The sequence below is a fragment of the Hoplias malabaricus genome, chromosome 2 (genome assembly GCF_029633855.1).
Source record: "Hoplias malabaricus isolate fHopMal1 chromosome 2, fHopMal1.hap1, whole genome shotgun sequence".
NCBI lineage: Eukaryota > Metazoa > Chordata > Actinopteri > Characiformes > Erythrinidae > Hoplias > Hoplias malabaricus.
In genome coordinates, this window is record NC_089801.1 from 35,123,285 (window position 1) to 35,141,306 (window position 18,022).

Consider the following 18,022-nt stretch of genomic DNA (forward strand, 5'->3'; position numbering starts at 1 on the left):
TATAAAATATGAGTTTCACATTTTGAATCAAATTGCTGAAATAAATTAACTTTTTGATGATATTCTAATTTATTGTGATGCACCTGTAGATTCTGATATGCTGGTTGGGCTTAATCTGTATACAAGATCTACACTGAGTTTTCTTTGTTTGAGCGCAGGTTGTGACTAACTGATCTTGTTCTGTGCCAAGTAAGTTTGTGGAGAATTGCTGACACTGAAATTAATAAATCAAAGAAATAATGATGTTTCAATGGCAAGGTTTGGAAATTATGGTAAACAGTAATTGAGGTCATTAAGAGGGGGAAGGACAGGTCAGGTTGACATACTTCGCCCAGAGAAAAATATACATATATAACTATTGTGGCTTTTTGTGAACAAGTCGGTTGCTGCCTGGGCAAGCTCAGGATTAATGCTGGAGGAATTAATCATAAAAAAAAAAAAAAGAAATTGTGACTTTCTATTTAATGAATGTCTAGTCAGTTTTGCAGCTGTTCAAAGGCTGTAGGTTTGACTCCCACTCAAAACTCAATTTGTTATGTGGGAACCAGAACAGGGTGGCACAGTCACACAGCAAGTAGTGCCGCAGTTACACAGCTCCAGGATCCTGGGGTTGTGGGTTCTAGTCCCACTCTGGGTGACTGTCTGTAAGGAGTTTGATGTGTTCTATAATACGAAAAAATGGAATCATCAGGATTCATTATATTCATCAACATAGAGTTGATGTTGGATTCACAGTTACAGATAAGTCTGCACACAGTGCTTATAGACCACTCTGATGCTAAAGGTGCACAGAAAATGTTAAACATAAAACATATATTTACATACATTACACGCATCAACACAAGATCATTCAGTATATATGAATGTATATCGTTTTATTCGATTACACACCTTGCCAAAGCAAACAATGCTATCTAATAAATAAATAATAAATAGTTTGGAAATGCTATTTGTTTTCCAAATGTAAACCTTTGTCATTATGTTATGTTCAGTCCTTCGTTAACTGACCCTGTGTGTGTGCATGTGTGTGTGAGAAACAGAGAAAAAGGCGCGCTTGTTTGACTTGGTTTCACGGCAGTACTGTAAAAATGAATTACACTCAGCAACAGGTATGGCGAGCCCACAGAGACACAAAAGTAAATTCTTACCTACTATGTCCTTTTTTTTGTTTAGCAACATCTATCGACTGGGTAGTTCCGGAGTTAACTTAGGCAATGTTTACAATTGTTAAAAAAAAAACACATTATGATGTTGTTTCCTCATCATTTGCTAGCTTTCCAATCTGTTTGTATGCTCAAGACCAGTCTAATCTGTTTACAAAGCCCTGACCACAGCACAGAAAAGGCATTGGGGGTTTTTAGATGACAGAGAGAGCTCCAAAGTTGCTCTTTTCCTGCTTCATAGGTGGGTAATATTTATTTATATATTTTTCTCACTCCAGGTTATATAAAAGGATATAAAAGGAGCTTTATTGTGAGATCCACAGTAAAGAAACATTGCATGCAGTAGTTTTAGGGCTGCGTCCTAGCATCATGGGGTGAAGCTGTAGGTGGGTGACTTCAGAGCAGTGTGTTTATTTAAAGCCATTTCTACCACAGCTTGCTAAACATAATGACCAACCTCTCTCATATACATTAACACCATGTTTAAATTAAACACTTCTCTAACATCTCTCCTGAATCTCTCACTTAGCACTAGTCACATTTCCTGTTCCTTGAAAATAGCCTGTTTCAACAATTGTTTAAAAGCTGGGCCTTGAAAGTTCAGTTAAAACTGTTTAGACCCATCTCTAACATGCCAGTTGTATTTGAAGTTCTTCTGTGCGTTCCAATCACCTCTGTAGTTCCATGTGGAGTGGACTACACAGGGAATTCAGCCACCTTAATTGAGATTCCAGACCATAGGGAGTGAAAATATTCCGTTCAAAGGGAACTTAAAAATGGGAGGGAGTAGTGAGCAACAGTTCAACAACTGCACAGAAAGTTCACAGTGCAGTTTATTCATGTTTTACAGTACACAGCATTAAACCTGTTATATGTACATAAAATCAAATGTATTCCCATATTACACACACAGTATGACACATAGCTGCAGTTCATTAGTTGCTAGCTCCTTTAGAAACCAAAGGAGCGGTCAAATATTACTGTCAATGAGATATGCTTTCTTTTACATGATGATGGTGTTGCAGGGCTTTCTAAATAAGGGGATTTAACCAACTGAAGTTCCCTTAACCAATCATGTAATCATTGTGTAGTGAATACAAGGGCACTGCTTGGGGACCCTGTGGAATGAAATGCAGCAGTGAATTTTTTGAGTCGTTTCAGTTTTTGTTATCATAGTACTCAAACTGCTGTTGTCTTTGTCATTTTTGACCTGCGTCTATCCTCTGAATCTGGCTGTGCATCTGACTTCATCTGACTGCTGTCTTCAATAAATTCATTAATTCATTCACCGTTTTTAACCGCTTATCCAGTTCAGGGTTGTGTTTAGTCTGGAGACTGAATAACTGGGCACAAGGTGGGCTCCACACCCTGGAGGGGGGCGCCAGTTCTTTGCAGGGCGATAAATACCCATTCACTAGCACACTCAACAGAGCACCCAGAGGCAACCCACAGGGACACGGGGACAACTCCTCACCGGCAGTCACCAGAAGCAGGGCTTGAACTCACAACCCCAGGACCCTGAAGCTGTGTGATTTCATGTAATTTCTTGACTTTCCTCTGTTGGTGGTTAATTTCTTACTTAACAGATCTGTTTGTGAATATTGGGATACAAAAATCAGTTACTGCTCCAATAACTCAGAACGTTCCCCAGAGCTCTGTTTATTTTTACTCTGTTTATTATTGTGTTGTTGTCTTCTGTATTATCTGAACAAACCTGAGCAGAAGATGTTATATTAAGCTTCTGCTGCTTTAATTTAATAAAATACTCTCTGTTATTGTTTCATCAGATTTAGGCACGAACATTTCCATTTGAAGGTTTTGGATTTTAAATTTAAATAATAATAATAATAAGCCTTGAGCCCAGTGATTCTGGGTAGGCTCCACACCCACCGTGAACCTGAACTGGATAAGCGGTTACAGACAATAAATGAATGATAATAATACTTTAATAACATAAAAAAATAATAATAATGTAGTTCTCCTTTAGAATGATTGGGTGATATTAGGGCAATGTTTTAGATGCATGTTTTGATGAAACAACTGTTTTTAAAATTCATATCCTACTTTTATGTACTGTTTCTTACCCTCCTCCAGAAGTTACCTAGTGCACTTTCTGCAGTGCTAGACAACATTCTCTCTATTACAGGTAAGTTCAAGCATTTTCTGGGAAGGCTGTAACAATAAGTGCCAACAGAAAGTTCTGTGTGGGGTCATGGTCAGTGTGTTGGATTTCTAAACATAGGTTTGAAACAATTAAAGAAGTTTTAGGTTCAAATTCCTTTACAGTCTGGGTTTTACATTCCTTTTTAGGTCAAATACTCATCTTCAGTTATTACTGACATTTATCATTTTAAGTTTACTAACGTAAGGTTCACACTCCAGCAGTGCCTATATTAGTTTGTTCAGATCATTTCAGGAAGGGTGCAAAAGCAACATTAAAGGCAACATCGACGATTCTGGAGCACTGCTGTTCTCTGTGACATTTAAGATGGAACAGTGTGTTTGAAGATAAAAACAACACTTTTGTATGTGGCAACAGTTTAAATTTTTATTCACTTTTTGAATTACCACAGAAACTCATTTGTAACTCGAGTTGTTTAGTTTTGTAGAGAGACCTCCAAACGTTGAAAAGCATGAAAAGAGAAGAGGATATTGCTCTGTTCCTGCTCCATAAGTGAGTAACATTGACAAATGTGTTGCTGTTTTGAATTACTTATGGTGGAACTGAAATCAAATTTGTGAAACCACTAACTGCATGAAGGTAAATTGGATTTGTCTGTAGTCTTGCTGCTTCTAGGCTGCCTCCATCTTTCAAACACATGACCAGTGTTTCCTCTCATTTTACTCCGTCTCTGGTCATGGAGAATCATGGTAGGTCACTGAGACTTCAGGTCTGCTAAAATCTAACATTATCTCTGTTCACTTGGTCACTTCTTGGCTGAAGGATGCTTTGTTTATGTCAGCTATTGTGTGTACTGACAAGCCAGTGGTTTTGGACTGTAGTGTGACAGAGGGTGGATCTGAGGCCGAAACTCCAACAGAGCTCCTCTCTGGACTGGGCACTTCTCAAAGAGAATATACTGCGATCAGAGACACCATTGGTGACACCCCTGTACATTTTATTATTTAGTACGGTAACTATATTACAGTTTGCTCCTGTAATAATGTTGTGATGTCTGCAGATTTGGAGAGCAGCTGCAGTTCTAGAGCAGACGTTTCAGAACAGCAGCTCCAGGGTGTGCAGTAGTTTTAGAGCTGTGCACCCTCCAGCGTCGTGAAGCTTGAGGCAGTAGGTGATGACTCAAGCCATTCGTTAAAATGATGCTCCCTCTCTCTTTCCTTTCCCTCTCAGGGAAGTTTCCCAAAAAGAAAACTTTCAAAGAAACACAAAGTACTGATTATAAATATTTAATTAATCAATTAATTAAAAAAAACAGACAGTACTGCTTCACTGTGAGTAAAGCTCTTTAAGGTTTCAGGAGGTTTTGTACTAAACTTCATCTGGAGATATTTGAACATTTTAAAATATTCAGTCTGGTCTCTTACCACAAGAGGGCAGAAGTATCTCAATGAAATGAAGCTTCATTCTAAAGGCTTATTATATCAGAGCTACTGAGGCTTTAATGGCTGTTTCATTTTCTGCGATTATATATAAATAGTGGTGTTTGTTCATCACTATTTCTTCCTTCAGTAGGTTAGGAATTAAATTAAAAATTTTAGTTTTAACCATATTAAAATTATTTCATATCCACACTAAAAGTCACATGGGTTTTATAATCATTAATTAAGAAAAAAATCAAAAAGATCAGTATTAAAAGTGTACCCTAGGATTAGACAGGAAAAGTAAACAATTACAATACCATAACAGTAACAAATGTTTTTTAATGAGAGGGTCAATGAGTCATGACCCTGAAGTGTCCTTAGTCACCAGCTTCATGAAAGAACTCATCATAAAGTTTGTGGGTATAGTTTATCTTTACTTCCACATTTACAAGCAGACTTGACAAGATTGGAACTGATTTCACTGACTACAGCTGTGATTTAAGCAGCAGGTAATGCATGGAGTTCCACCAGCTCACACTCAGCACTGAGCACAGTGACTTCAGACTTGGGCATTTGTAGCAAAAATGTTTAGCAAATGCCACTTCATTACTCCTCTACAGTGAGTTTGCATGCACCTTCTGATGCCCTTTGCAGACTGAGGAACTCCTTTTATGCATGAATCAATACTACTTTTATTATTATTGAAACTGATCTTTAAACTGAACTATTGGAATGTTCATTTAAACTCGCAAGGATTCTGAACATTTTCTCACAGTGGCAATGTGTCTCCAGGTAATAGCCTGCTAATACTGCTGCTAATGTTGACTGAGGGAAGCCAATCTCCAGGGGCCTGCTAATACTGCTGCTAATGTTGACTGAGGGAAGTCCATCTCCAGGGGCCTGCTAATACTGCTGCTAATGTTGACTGACGGAGCCAATCACTGTTAATGTCCTGCTAGTCTCGCATCGCTAGATATTGTCTGGTACCTTTCACCACTTAAAGGAATACAATATAACAATAGGCTTTTTTTGCTCCCCCTACCTGCTGCTGAATGCAATTCACAGTAACAGTATTTTTGTGAAATGAAGTCTTACAACCATCTCTCTCTCTCATTTCAATTCATAGTAGTTTATTGGCATGACTGATGGAGTACAAAGCTGCCAAACACAAACAATTCAGAACATTGTGTCTTACTGAACTGTGAAAGACACGGGATTGTATAATATGAACTGTAATCTTAAAGTAATCAGCAAGGCAAAATTATAAAAATACAAACAAAATATTCATTCATTCATTCATTATCTGTAACCGCTTATCCAGTTCAGGGTCACGGTGGGTCCGGAACCTACCTGGAATCATTGGGCGCAAGGCAGGAATACACCCTGGAGGGGGTACCAATCCTTCACAGGGCAACACACACACAAACACATTCACTCACACAATCACACCTATGGACAATTTAGAGTACCGATGTGAGTTTTTGGACTGTGGGAGGAAACCAGAGCACCCATAGGAAATCCACGCGTACACTGGGAGAACACACCAAACTCTGCACAGACAGTCACCTGGAGCAGGTCCCTGAAGATGTGTGACTGCGACACTTCCTTCTGTACCACTGTGCCACACAAAACAAAATATAAAACTAAAAAAAAAAGAAAAAAAAGCTCTGTCTCAACCTCTCCACACACTCTCTGGTCTCTGGGCAGCTAGGACTGTTTATATCTGCCCTTCTCCACTGACAGGTTGTGGTCACTGAGCTGGTACTTGGTCAGAATCCATCTCTGCTCTGGGTCTCTGAGGGTGAAGTGATACTCTGCCAATTCATACGGTCATTAAGGGTCCATGTAATATCTTTTACATCTGTCACGAAGGGCTCTCTGTGCTTCAACTGGTGTTCAACTGTGTGTACTCGGATAAAATGAAGTTGACTATATGATAAAACCCATATATCCCTCATAGTATACACTGGATTGTGTTATTTCAACCATAAAATGTAACTTTAGTATTGCTCTAGCCAGTATAACCACAGCAGCCGACAGAAAAGCACTTATTACCTGAATCGATGTTCAACGCTAAAAAGTGAGCTAATCTGGCGAAAAACCCATTTATAAAACTTATGCAAACAAAACTTATTACTAACTAACACAGCAACACATGAAGGACGTTACATTGCAATAACTTACTACTCCAACTTGTGTCCTCATGTCTGTTTCAGAGAGTCCTCTGCCTCGTGATTCAGAAGTTGCTTAGTCCAGTAAACCAACAGAAGACCTGGCGTAGCAGCCACATAGGCTCTATTCTCCCTATTACAGCTCAGTGGAATATCATAATCATTTAGATGCTGTAATTTTGTAGTAGAAATACTACATAGTGTTCCTTTAACACGGCCAAGAACCTTGTACTACTGCAGGAAATAAATTTCCCTGACAGGCAAAATGATCAAAAGTCTGCTATTTTAGCATGATGTTTAGAAGGAGGCAAGTAGCCAAACAGAACATAACTGGCAGAATCCTGACAGTGAGGCCAACTTAATACACTGATATCAGACACTCTGTCAACTTGTAGGCAGAGTGACAGTGGCTGAGACCAATGTCTTCTTATTACTGCTGCTTATGTAGACCTAGGGAGCCCATCTCCATCTACACACTATACGTAGAGTACCTCTGATTTACCCTGCATTGTGAACAAAGTCTGGCACAAGTCTGGTTTGGCTGCCTAATCTCACCAGTGCTATTGGTGCAGTTTATACTCTTTGCATTGCTGTAGTTTTGTTTGTCTTATGGGGTACTTTGTACTATGTTTGGACATTGGGTATGGGAACGGTGCTCTTTAAATAAATGCATTATTATTATTATTAATATTACTATACTAGTAATAATGATTACAAGAAAGACATGGTTTTCACCACCTCAAATAGGCGAGCTAAGGTACAGCAGTCTACATTTTTTGCAAGGCACCACAGTACAACTGCTATATGCTTCCCAACAGGAACACATTTTTTAAATGTATGTTGCAACAAGCAAATCTCAAAAACCTCAAAAGGTTCCCCACATCATTTAAGCTAGCCTGACCCCAGGATCACATATTCCCACCAATCACTAATTATTAGGCAGGTTCAGATCCCTCGGCTAACTGTATTGCATGCAGTGACTGCAACAACAAACATGGCAGATATCACTGCCTTTCTTTTCTGTGGTTATTGTCTTTTTCCAGTAGTAAAGGGTCAGCAACTGACAATATTACATTGATTTTATTGGAGCTGTAGATTGGTCAGTGGGTCTGCACAAGACAATTTATCATCTGCGTTGTGGCAAGAAACAACACATCCATCCACCACTGCTCCTAGAGGGCTGTGCATTAGTATCTGCAGCTGGAGTCTTTCTAAGCTCTGAGTAATGCTCTCTCAGATTCTCCAGCTCCATGTTTTTCTCCTCCATCTGTCTGATGATCTCCTCCTGCATCTTCGTCTTTGAAGCAAAAATGTCCCTCTGGAGTTCAGGCAGCAGGATCTTCATTAAGATTCTCTCTGCTTCAGCTCTGGCTTCTCCTTCATATGTCTCCATGATCTTCTCCATCTCCCGTCTGTGTCTCTCCTCTATCACACACCTGTCCCTCTCTCTCTTCTCTTTCAGTCTCTTCACCTTTTCTTCCATTTCTGCCCTTCTCTCTAACTCTCTCTCCAGCTCTCGTTCCAGCCCCCTCCTTTTCTCTTCATCCCTCTCTTCTTTTGTTCTTCTCTCTAGGTCAGTTGTTCGGTGGTTAAGCTGTTTTATCTCTCCTTCGTGCTCTTGTACTGCTCCCTCTATCCTTCTCAGAGAGTTCTGCAGCTCCTTTTCATGTTTTTCCTTCATTTCTCTCTCTTCCTTCATCTTTCTTTTTTCCATTTCTTTCACGATCTTTGTCCATTGCTCTGATCTGAGCTTCTGTCTCCAGGTAGATCTCACTGCTGTAGAACTCCTCTCTGTTTCTTTCCACCATCTTCTCGATCTTCTCCAGCAGCTCTGAGACCTGAGACCCCTCTCCACTCTCCTTAATGTTGAGACAGTGTTCCCACATTTCTCCACAAGGCTCTGGACCTCCTGGTGTCCTGACTGGACAAACTCTTCAATCCTCTTCTCTTGGTCTTCATCAGTGACGGTGAAGAGAATCATGGTGTTCCTCCAGCATCTCTCTCGAAATACCTCCTCCATTTTCTGCAGCATGTCTCTCTCCTCTCCTGAGGTCTGCTTCACTGGTATGACTAGGAGGAAAGCGTGGGGTCCTGAATGAAGGGGTTCATTAATTACTGAGGGTGAGAGAATGTTTAGTCTACAGAAATATTTCAGAAACTTTATGAAACTGTTATTATTTATTTCCAGGAGGAAAAGCTCTACTGTGGCCAAAGCAAAACATTAAACTCTGTAAATAAATGAAAACCAACCATGATAAATATTATAAAATATAAACTATATATTTAATAATAATATTTTTAGTCATAAATCCAATCCTTCATTACATTAAACACAGACAGCGTGTGATAAAACCTGCACAATAATAAAAAATTCAGAAAATGTATTTATTGCACAAAGTATTATAAGTGACCTGGTCAGTTACTTACATGGAATCCCCTCCTTGCTGTTTCTCCTCCTGACTGGAACTGATGATGGAGGACGTGTTCTTTCCTGCAGCTGCTTGTTTCTCTCCTCTAGAAGTCTCTCTTTCTCTTTAACTTCCTCCTCTCTCTCCATTAGCTGTGTGTGTATCTCACTTACAATCCTCTCCTTTTCTTCAAGCTGTTTGTCTTTTTCACTCACTTCAGTTTTCTGTTCTTCCAGTTGGATCTTCATCTTCTGGAGTGTGCTGCTCTTTTCCTGCAGCTCCTTTCTCTGTGTCTCCAGTTGATTTTTACAGCTGTCCACCTCTTTCACTGTGTCCTCCAGTAGAGACTCTTTCTCTCTCAGCATTTTCCTCACATTCTCCAGCTCTGTGTCTTTCTCCTGAAGCTGTGTCTCTCTCTCCATTAGCTCTGTTTCTCGTTCTGTTAAAATGTTCTGTTTCTCTTTCAGCTCTCTGCTCATTGGTTCTAATTTTTCTTTAGTTTCTGTAAGAAGTGAGTCTTTCTCCTGCAGCATTCTGTCCTTCATCTGAAGTGTCTCTGTGTTATTTGTCACAAGTTTTTCTTTCTCTTGAATTTCTTTGTCTCTTTCTTTCAGTTCTTCATTTCTCTCCATTAAAAGTCTCTCTCTGTCTTTAACAATGACTTTCAGTCCTTTTAACTCTGTGAGAAACACATTAATAAAACACTCAAGATCAAACTGGTCACTTTCCTGATTTCACATACATTTATACACATTTATAAATAGCAATATGACTGTTAATTTATTCAGTTTAACATGTTTAGAAAAAATAATCACAATAATGATAATGTGACCTGTGCAAAATTATGACACATTTTTATTTTCCATGTTTCATTCAGTATGTTTAATTAAGAAAATAAAGTGTGCATCTAAATCTGCAGATTCTAACTTCCCTGTAATTTACACTTAGAAAATAAAATGTGATTTGAGAAGAGTGTAAAAATGATATAAACACACTGGACTCTTCTGTTACTAAACAGAGAATTAAAGGTAGAACTATCTGTGACTTTTATTTTGTATCTTTTCATTACTCACCCGTCCTCAGAGCAGATTCCTCCATTTTCTTTCTCTCCTCTTCTGTCCATTCTCTGACGATCTGTAGAAGTGAATAAAACAGTGTGAAGGTTCACGTATGAATGTTAATATTTATGTGATATGAACAATAACCGAGTCTCTGTTTAGTCTCTGAATCACTAAGAGCTGAGATTACTATCAGTTCAGACACTGAGGACTTTCTACCGAGACTGTGTTTGAAAAGCAGTGCCATTTAAACCAACAGGAAAGAAGAGGCTCAGAGAAGTTTTAAATATGATGTGATCCAACAAACTCAGTCAAACTGAGCAATGAAATCAAAACACTGTAATTTATACTTTATGCTGTGGTCAAAGTAACAAATTATATTAAGATGAAAGAGAAATGAACATCCAACAAACAAATTGCATTAATCTAAAGATTCAGAACAAAAACATGTTCTACACAACTTTATACACTTTAATGTTTATGTCTACAGATAATATTAACTTAGGTTATTAGATATTATAAGATAATGTTCTCACCTGAGAAATGTAGACTGAATAGAGAATCAGATTAGAGACAAAATTAGATCATCTAAATACAGAAAGTACATAATAACACAAACATATTCACCTGTAAGTTCTGTATCACATGAAAAGTGTTTAAGATCTAAGGAACTGTAACTGAACATGAAGGCATGAAAGCTGATGGGGTGGGGGTGGTTAGGTTCCATAGACAGTTTCAGAGCACCCATCAGTGACCAGAGGAGATTCAAAGTGAATGCCTTTCTCTAAGACACTCCCACAGATGAAATTTGTTTCAGAACTCAGAAGGAAAAAAGTAAAGCAGAAGCAAAGTGAGATTCCACAAGCAAAAGAACTGACTGAAAAAACAAACAAACAAACAAACAAAAAAACAACAACAACAATGAAAGCAAAGTCTAGCAAAATACAAACAAAAATCCGTATCTAATAACTGCAAAGAGTAAAAAGGCAACAAAGTATATTTTAAAAGTATACGGTTGATATATTTTTTCTGTTTTGCAGATAATTTCTGCTCTTGATTCTAGGAATTTTGCTAGCTGATTAATATTTGCTTTTGTAAAACTTTTGACACAAAATTTGCTCCATATTAAACACATTATACACATATTTAGATTCTATTAAAAATCTATCTAAAATATTTGGAACCTCTCAAAGTATCAGTGTTTAGATAAGTTATCTGGTGTGTGGGTGTGTATATGTGTGTGTCATTTTATTGTTCAGAAGTGTGTTTCTGCTGATGATGTTCAGCTGAACACTGCTCTGACACAAAGCACAGCTTCTTCATAAAGAATCAACACAGGAGCATCAGAGCAGACATTTCTCTTCCACTCAGTTACACTCACCTCTGTTTACCTGTGGAAGAGAATAATATAATGTGAATATTTCTTTAATATAATTTTGACATAATTATAACGTCTAAATCAGTGGAAAGTGATCCTGACCAATTTCAAAATAAATCTGATGAAAACTGTAGATTTTTATATTTTATTTGATACAGCAGAGAAGGAAAATGAATTTACACACAGGAAAATGAACTAACACACTACACACTAGAACAGAGAATCTGGACGTTTCAATGGTCACAAATATGAGGCGTAACAAGTGAAGTGGAGGAGACGTCATTGGAAAAATATGTCATTAGAATTAGTGTGTCATTGGTGATGACCCTTATTATTCGATTTACTGAGGTAGAGACTAATTAAGTCAAACTAACGTGTCTTTTGTGCTACTGCTATCAGTAATGAAGACGATGATGTAATTAGTGAAAGCGATGATTGTGATGATGATGTAACACCCAAAATATTGCATCATCACAGAAGAACAGTGACATCACTCCGAACAGTCCATAGAGTACACACTGCTTTTATCTGTGGTGTCTTTTTCTCATCAGTACACTTCACTGTCTCTAAGTTCCTGCAGTGCATTGTGGGAAGGAAGGTGTGAAATGGAAGTTAAAAGCTCTAATTTCAAGCTTTGTTTAAAACATGAGCAATTGACGAAACTGGGTTTTATGTGAGAGCTTGACTTGGATTAAAACTCTCCTCTGACTTTATAAACTACACAAACTAAATCCAGTACTTTCAGTAGAAATACACAATATTCACTTACCGCTCCAAATGCCTACAGCAGCCAATAGAAAAAACGATAAAAAGATGAAAAGTTATAGAGAAATGTTGACTGTACACAATATATAAACAGTATAGACAATTTATTATTTGTAAAGTGTGAGAAAATCCTGTCTCTCTTATTTACTGCAGCTCCGTCCGTTAGACTTTCAGTTCAGACCTGGGATCATCCACTTTGTAAATAAATGAAAGTTTCGAGCTCAGCCGCTGTTTTATCCTCTTTAACATTTACAGGATGTTTGTTTACATAATGAGGAAGACTGTAATGATGATAATGTAGTACTGTAATGATGTAATCAGAGAGAGTGCAATGATGATGATGAAATAATTAGAGAGACTAATGGTTGTGTAATAACTATGACTGTAACAATAATTTAATGAAGAAAACTGTAATGATAACAATGAAAAGATAACTAATGATGATGTAATGATGGAGACTAATGATGATTAGGGAGATTGTAATGATGAAATGAGGGAGAATGTAACAATGACATAAAAAGGGAGATAGTTATGATAATATAACAAGGAAAACATTGACGATGTAATGGGGAAAACTGTAATGATGATTTAATAAAGCAGTAATGATGATGTAACAAAGCTGCAATGATAATGTAATGAAGGCCAGTGTTATGATGATGTAATGAGAGAGACTTATGTTGATGTAATGAGGAAGACAGTATTGATGATGTAATGAGGAATAATCTAATGATGATGTAATTAAGGATACTCTTATGATGATATACTGAGAGAGACTGATGATGATGATAATGATGATAGCTTTTCCTCTTCACTCTTTCGCATGTTGTAGTGTTTATATTCTCCTGATGAGTAGACAAAACTTGACATTTGCCAGAGGTTGTGATCTGTAAGCCAACATGGTATATTTACTTGGCTGTGTCTGGATTATATGGCTGTTTCTCTATCAACTTTTAATGGAGGTTGCTGCAGTATGTATCCTGAAGCTTGTTAGTGAAACTAATCATTGTTTATTCCACGATTGCACGAAGAAGCATCTCTGCTACTTAACGTAGCAATTTCATACTCTGCCTCCAAATTACTTCAGTTTAATGACAGAAACTGCAGGCTTTTTTCCTGTAATGTTTATTAACTGTTTAAAAATTGGAATAGCTCATCGCCTGCATTATATATACTGCAGCTTGTCTCCTTCACATTCTGTGAACTATAACACAGCTGGAACTGGATTTATCCCTCACATATGAAGCTTACACAACCACAGCTTTACTGTCCAGTGGTCAGTAGACCATTCCTTGCTACTCCCACTCTCTAGAACTGCTGATTGGCCTGTCATATCTGACTGTGCTGAACACACAAAATTTGTCTCATTCAACATTTGTTTTTTGAATAATCAGGCAGTTTATAGTGGATGTCATACTAGACCATAATATTGACTTCATTTTGCTGACTGAAACCTTGCAGCAACCAGGCAAACATTTGGCACTGAATGAAGCTACACCTTTTGGGTTTCAGCATGTGGATCAGCCACCGACCACATTTAATCCCATATTGATTTTGTTGGTCTACCGACCACCTACACCTAGTTCTGTACCTGTTTTTCTATGTGAGCTGTCTTAATTGCTAGCAGGGCTCTGTCCATTATTACCTTCAAAGATGGTGCTAGGTGATTTTAATGTCCACATTAACTCAAGCAAACATGCTGTTGAGTTTTTTTAACCTGTTGCACTGTTGCTTTGAACTTTCCCAACATGTAGCGCCTGCGACACACATTAAGAGACATATGCGTGACTTTTTTTCCTTCCAACATGCAAGCTACTGATTTTCATATTTTTGATCAATCAGTTGTTATATTTGATTTATCAATCTCACTCTGATACACACTCCTCGTAGAATCATATTTAGGAATACTAGAAAGGTCTGTCCTGAAGCTTTTATAAACACCTTCAACCGGTTCCTCACCCCACAGTCATTAACTACACCTGTGACCCTGGTAAATCATTAAACTGACAACGTTTTAGTTTAGCTTATCCAGCATGCTCCTCCTCAAACAAGTATTGTGACATTCTGTCATCCTGCGCCCTGGTGTATCCTTAAGCTTGGGTTAATGAAAGCAAGGGGACATCAACTGTAACACCTTAATCAAAACACTAAACTGACACAGTACATACAGTTGCTTATAAAGAGCACATTTTGAAAGACCTGCTCTGAAAAAAAGCAAAGGCTGAATTCCATTCCACTAATATTACCAACTGCTCAATTAACTGCTCTTTTCCAAATTAATAAGGTGCTGCAGTCTGCTCACAGCTTCCCATTAACCATCAACAGTCTTTTATAATGATTTCCTGCCTGTCTTTAACAAGCTCAGTAAAATTTATTCAAATTTTCAGACTACTCCTAGCCCACTGAATTCTTACACATCCTGCATTTGTTAATCACTTCTCCACTTTTCACCCAGTTGATGTTTTGTAACTCATCAATAGTTCTAAGGCTCTATCATCTGAATTATTGCATCATCATATAAGAACACTGACATCACTCCCGATAGTGCTTTTATCTGTGTCTTTTTCTCAGTGCAGTGGGATTATGCAGCAGTGCATTGTGGGAAGGAAGGTGGGAGATGGAATTTAAAAGCTCTCATTTCAAGCTTTGTTTAAAAAAAAAAGCAACTGATGAAACTGGATTTTATGTGAGAGCTTGACTTGGATTAAAACTCTCCTCTGATTTTATAAACTACATCCACTTTCAGCACAAATATACAACATTCACTTACCTCCAATAATCTCTTAAACATCAAAGAGAAACAAAGATAAAAAGAGGAAATGTTAGAGAGAAGTGTTAACCGTACACTATAACATTATACAATATATAAACACTATAGACAATGTATTATGTGTAATGTGTGAGAAAGTCCTGCCTCTCTTATTTTCTCCAGCTCACTTTGTGAATAAATGAAGGTTTAGAGCTCAGCTGCTGTTTTATCCTCTCAAACCTCTACAGGACATTTGTTTATGTAATAAAGGACACTGTAATTATGATGATGTAATGAGGGCGACTAATGATGTAATTAAGAAGGCTGTAATAATAATGAGGATTGAGGGAGACTGTAATAATGTAATCAGAGAGAGTGTAATGATGATGAAGCAATTAGAGAGACTGTAAAGATGTAATAAAAAAGACTAAAAATAATGCAATGAAGAAGACTGTAATGATAACCATCAAAAGAGGATGATTAATGATGATGTAATGGATGTAATGACAGAGACTGTAATGACGTTGTAAATGAAGATGGTGATGATGATGATGATGACCTGGCAACTCGTTTGGCCATTCCTGTACATGTTGGCTGGATTTGTTTGGAAGAATCTGTTTTGCATACCCTTTTATGTTTCTTCTGTTATTTCTGTTCTTATCAATTATTAATCTTCCACAGATTTCTTCAATTCGTAATTTGCTGTGGTCACAAACAAAACCTGTCTTGTAACACTTTATATATACGTGTCACTAAAACATCTACCTATTAGTGAAACGCTTATATTTGCTGTGTAATACCAAGCTTGAATTCTCCATTCCACCTTAAATAGATGAATATGCAATGAAAAAACAATGGTATTTACACCATTCAATCATGTTGTTATTCACCTTCTTCGTATAAAACACACAAAACACAGTGCTGACGCCTTTCAAATGTTGTTATGCCTCAATTTTTATATAAAATACACAACCTATGGTATTTACTCATTTTAATCTATACATAGGCATATGTACTTTTATATTTTTTTCTGAAATTATTTGCTGTTAACTATTCAGGAGAAGTGGGTGGCATGGTGGCGCAGTCACACAGCTCCAGGGGTTGTGGGTTCGATTCCTGTCTGTGAGGAGCTGGTGTGTTCTCCCTGTGTCCACGTGGGTTTCCTCCGGGTGCTCCATTTTCCTCCCACAGTCCAAAAATACACGTTGGTAGGTGAATTGGTGACTCAAAAGTGTCCGTAGGTGTGAGTGTGTAAGTGAATGTGTGTGTGTTGCCCTGTGAAGGACTGGCGCCCCCTCCAGGGTGTATTCCTGCCTTGCCCCCAATGATTCCAGGTAGGCTCTGGACCCACCGCGACCCTAAATTAGATAAGCGGTTACAGATAATGAATGAATGAATGAATGAATGAATGTTCAGGAGAAAATTAACCAGCTCTGCCTCTGTTCTGCAGTGTTGTTGATCCTACACTGCTTCCATTTTTCAAACACAAGGCCAATATTTCCTCTCATTTTACTCCACCACTGGTCATGATATGGGGCATTTTGGGTACAGTAAAAAATTACGTTAACTCTGTTCACTTGGACTTTTCATGGCTGCAAGACACTATGTTTGTAGAAGTGGCAATGCATAGATTTGAATTGTAATGTGTTTGGAAAGAAGGTGGGATCATAGGCTGAAATAACAGTTGAGCTCTGCTCTGGACTGGGCACTTCTCAAAGAGAATATACTACTCCAGCAATGCTCTCGGGACATTTTATAACCAAGTACAATAAATAAATTACAGATTGCTCCTTTAATCTGGGTTTGTCATCAGACTTAGCTGATATATAAAATTGTGTATTGTCTGCATAATAATGGTCCTAAAACAGAGTCTTGCAGAGAACTTACTTTAAATCTTACTTTAGAATAACTGGAAGATAAATAGTTTAGCTTTACAAACGGATAATGTTCCGTTAAGTAAGATTTGAACCACTATAGGTCTGTCCCTGTCCCTAGGAGAATATTGTAGACTATCGTATCAAAAGCTGCACTGTGGTCAAGTAGCACCAACAGGGATGCGTGACCTTGATCAGAAGCAAGAAGATGATCATTTGTTATCTTAACTAGTGCTGTCTCAGTGCTATTATGTGGCCATAATTTGTTGGGCCAAAGCTTTTTCTATGATCTTAGATATAAATGGTAGGATTGAAATAGGCCTGTAATTAGACAATAAACTAGCACCAATATTTGGTTTCTTGATTTGACTGCTAGTTTAAAAGCTTTGGGTACACGGCCCAGGTTAAGGGATGAGTTTACTATAGTTAAAAGAGCACTGATAATGACTGGTAGTACTTTGAGTAATTTTGAGGGAATTGCTACAAGTGTGCAAGTTGTAAAATTTGCAAAGGTGATAATCTTCTGTAGTTGTACCTGTGGGAGTGGGTAAAAAGTTTCTAGTCTTTCTTCTGCAACAAGGTTTTGTTTTATATCAGTCACGTCAGATGACAGTCGAGTCGTATTTAATAACATGGGTTGAAATTTATTAATATTTTTTATTTTATTATTTGAAAAGTCCAGTAAAACTTCACTGGTGAGAGTCGCAGGAATTTGTGGTTCAGTACCTGCCTGTTTTTTGGAATTCTGGATCACCCCTGGCTGGCTGACATGTTTTTTTACATTTCCTGTTAAAATTTATGTCTTTACTGGAATTCTGTGAAGCTGATTTGTAACAACATCAGTTGTAAATAGCACTATAAAAATAAATTTGATTTCATGATGATGAAATGAGGGACACTAAATGACAATGTACTG

The 18,022-nt window shown here is 37.7% G+C and overlaps 1 protein-coding gene across 1 annotated transcript; it reads right to left on the reverse strand.

Annotated features, from left to right (window-relative positions):
- Positions 1-8,003: 8,003 nt before the first annotated feature.
- On the reverse strand, positions 8,004-15,821 carry LOC136676366 (trichohyalin-like). Its single transcript, XM_066653316.1, has 7 exons — positions 15,747-15,821; positions 15,254-15,265; positions 11,725-11,734; positions 10,880-10,893; positions 10,359-10,419; positions 9,305-9,964; positions 8,004-8,992 (listed from the first exon to the last, which is right to left on the reverse strand). Exons 1-7 carry the CDS (start codon positions 15,819-15,821, stop codon positions 8,004-8,006), a joined length of 1,821 nt encoding a protein of 606 aa, XP_066509413.1.
- Positions 15,822-18,022: the final 2,201 nt, after the last annotated feature.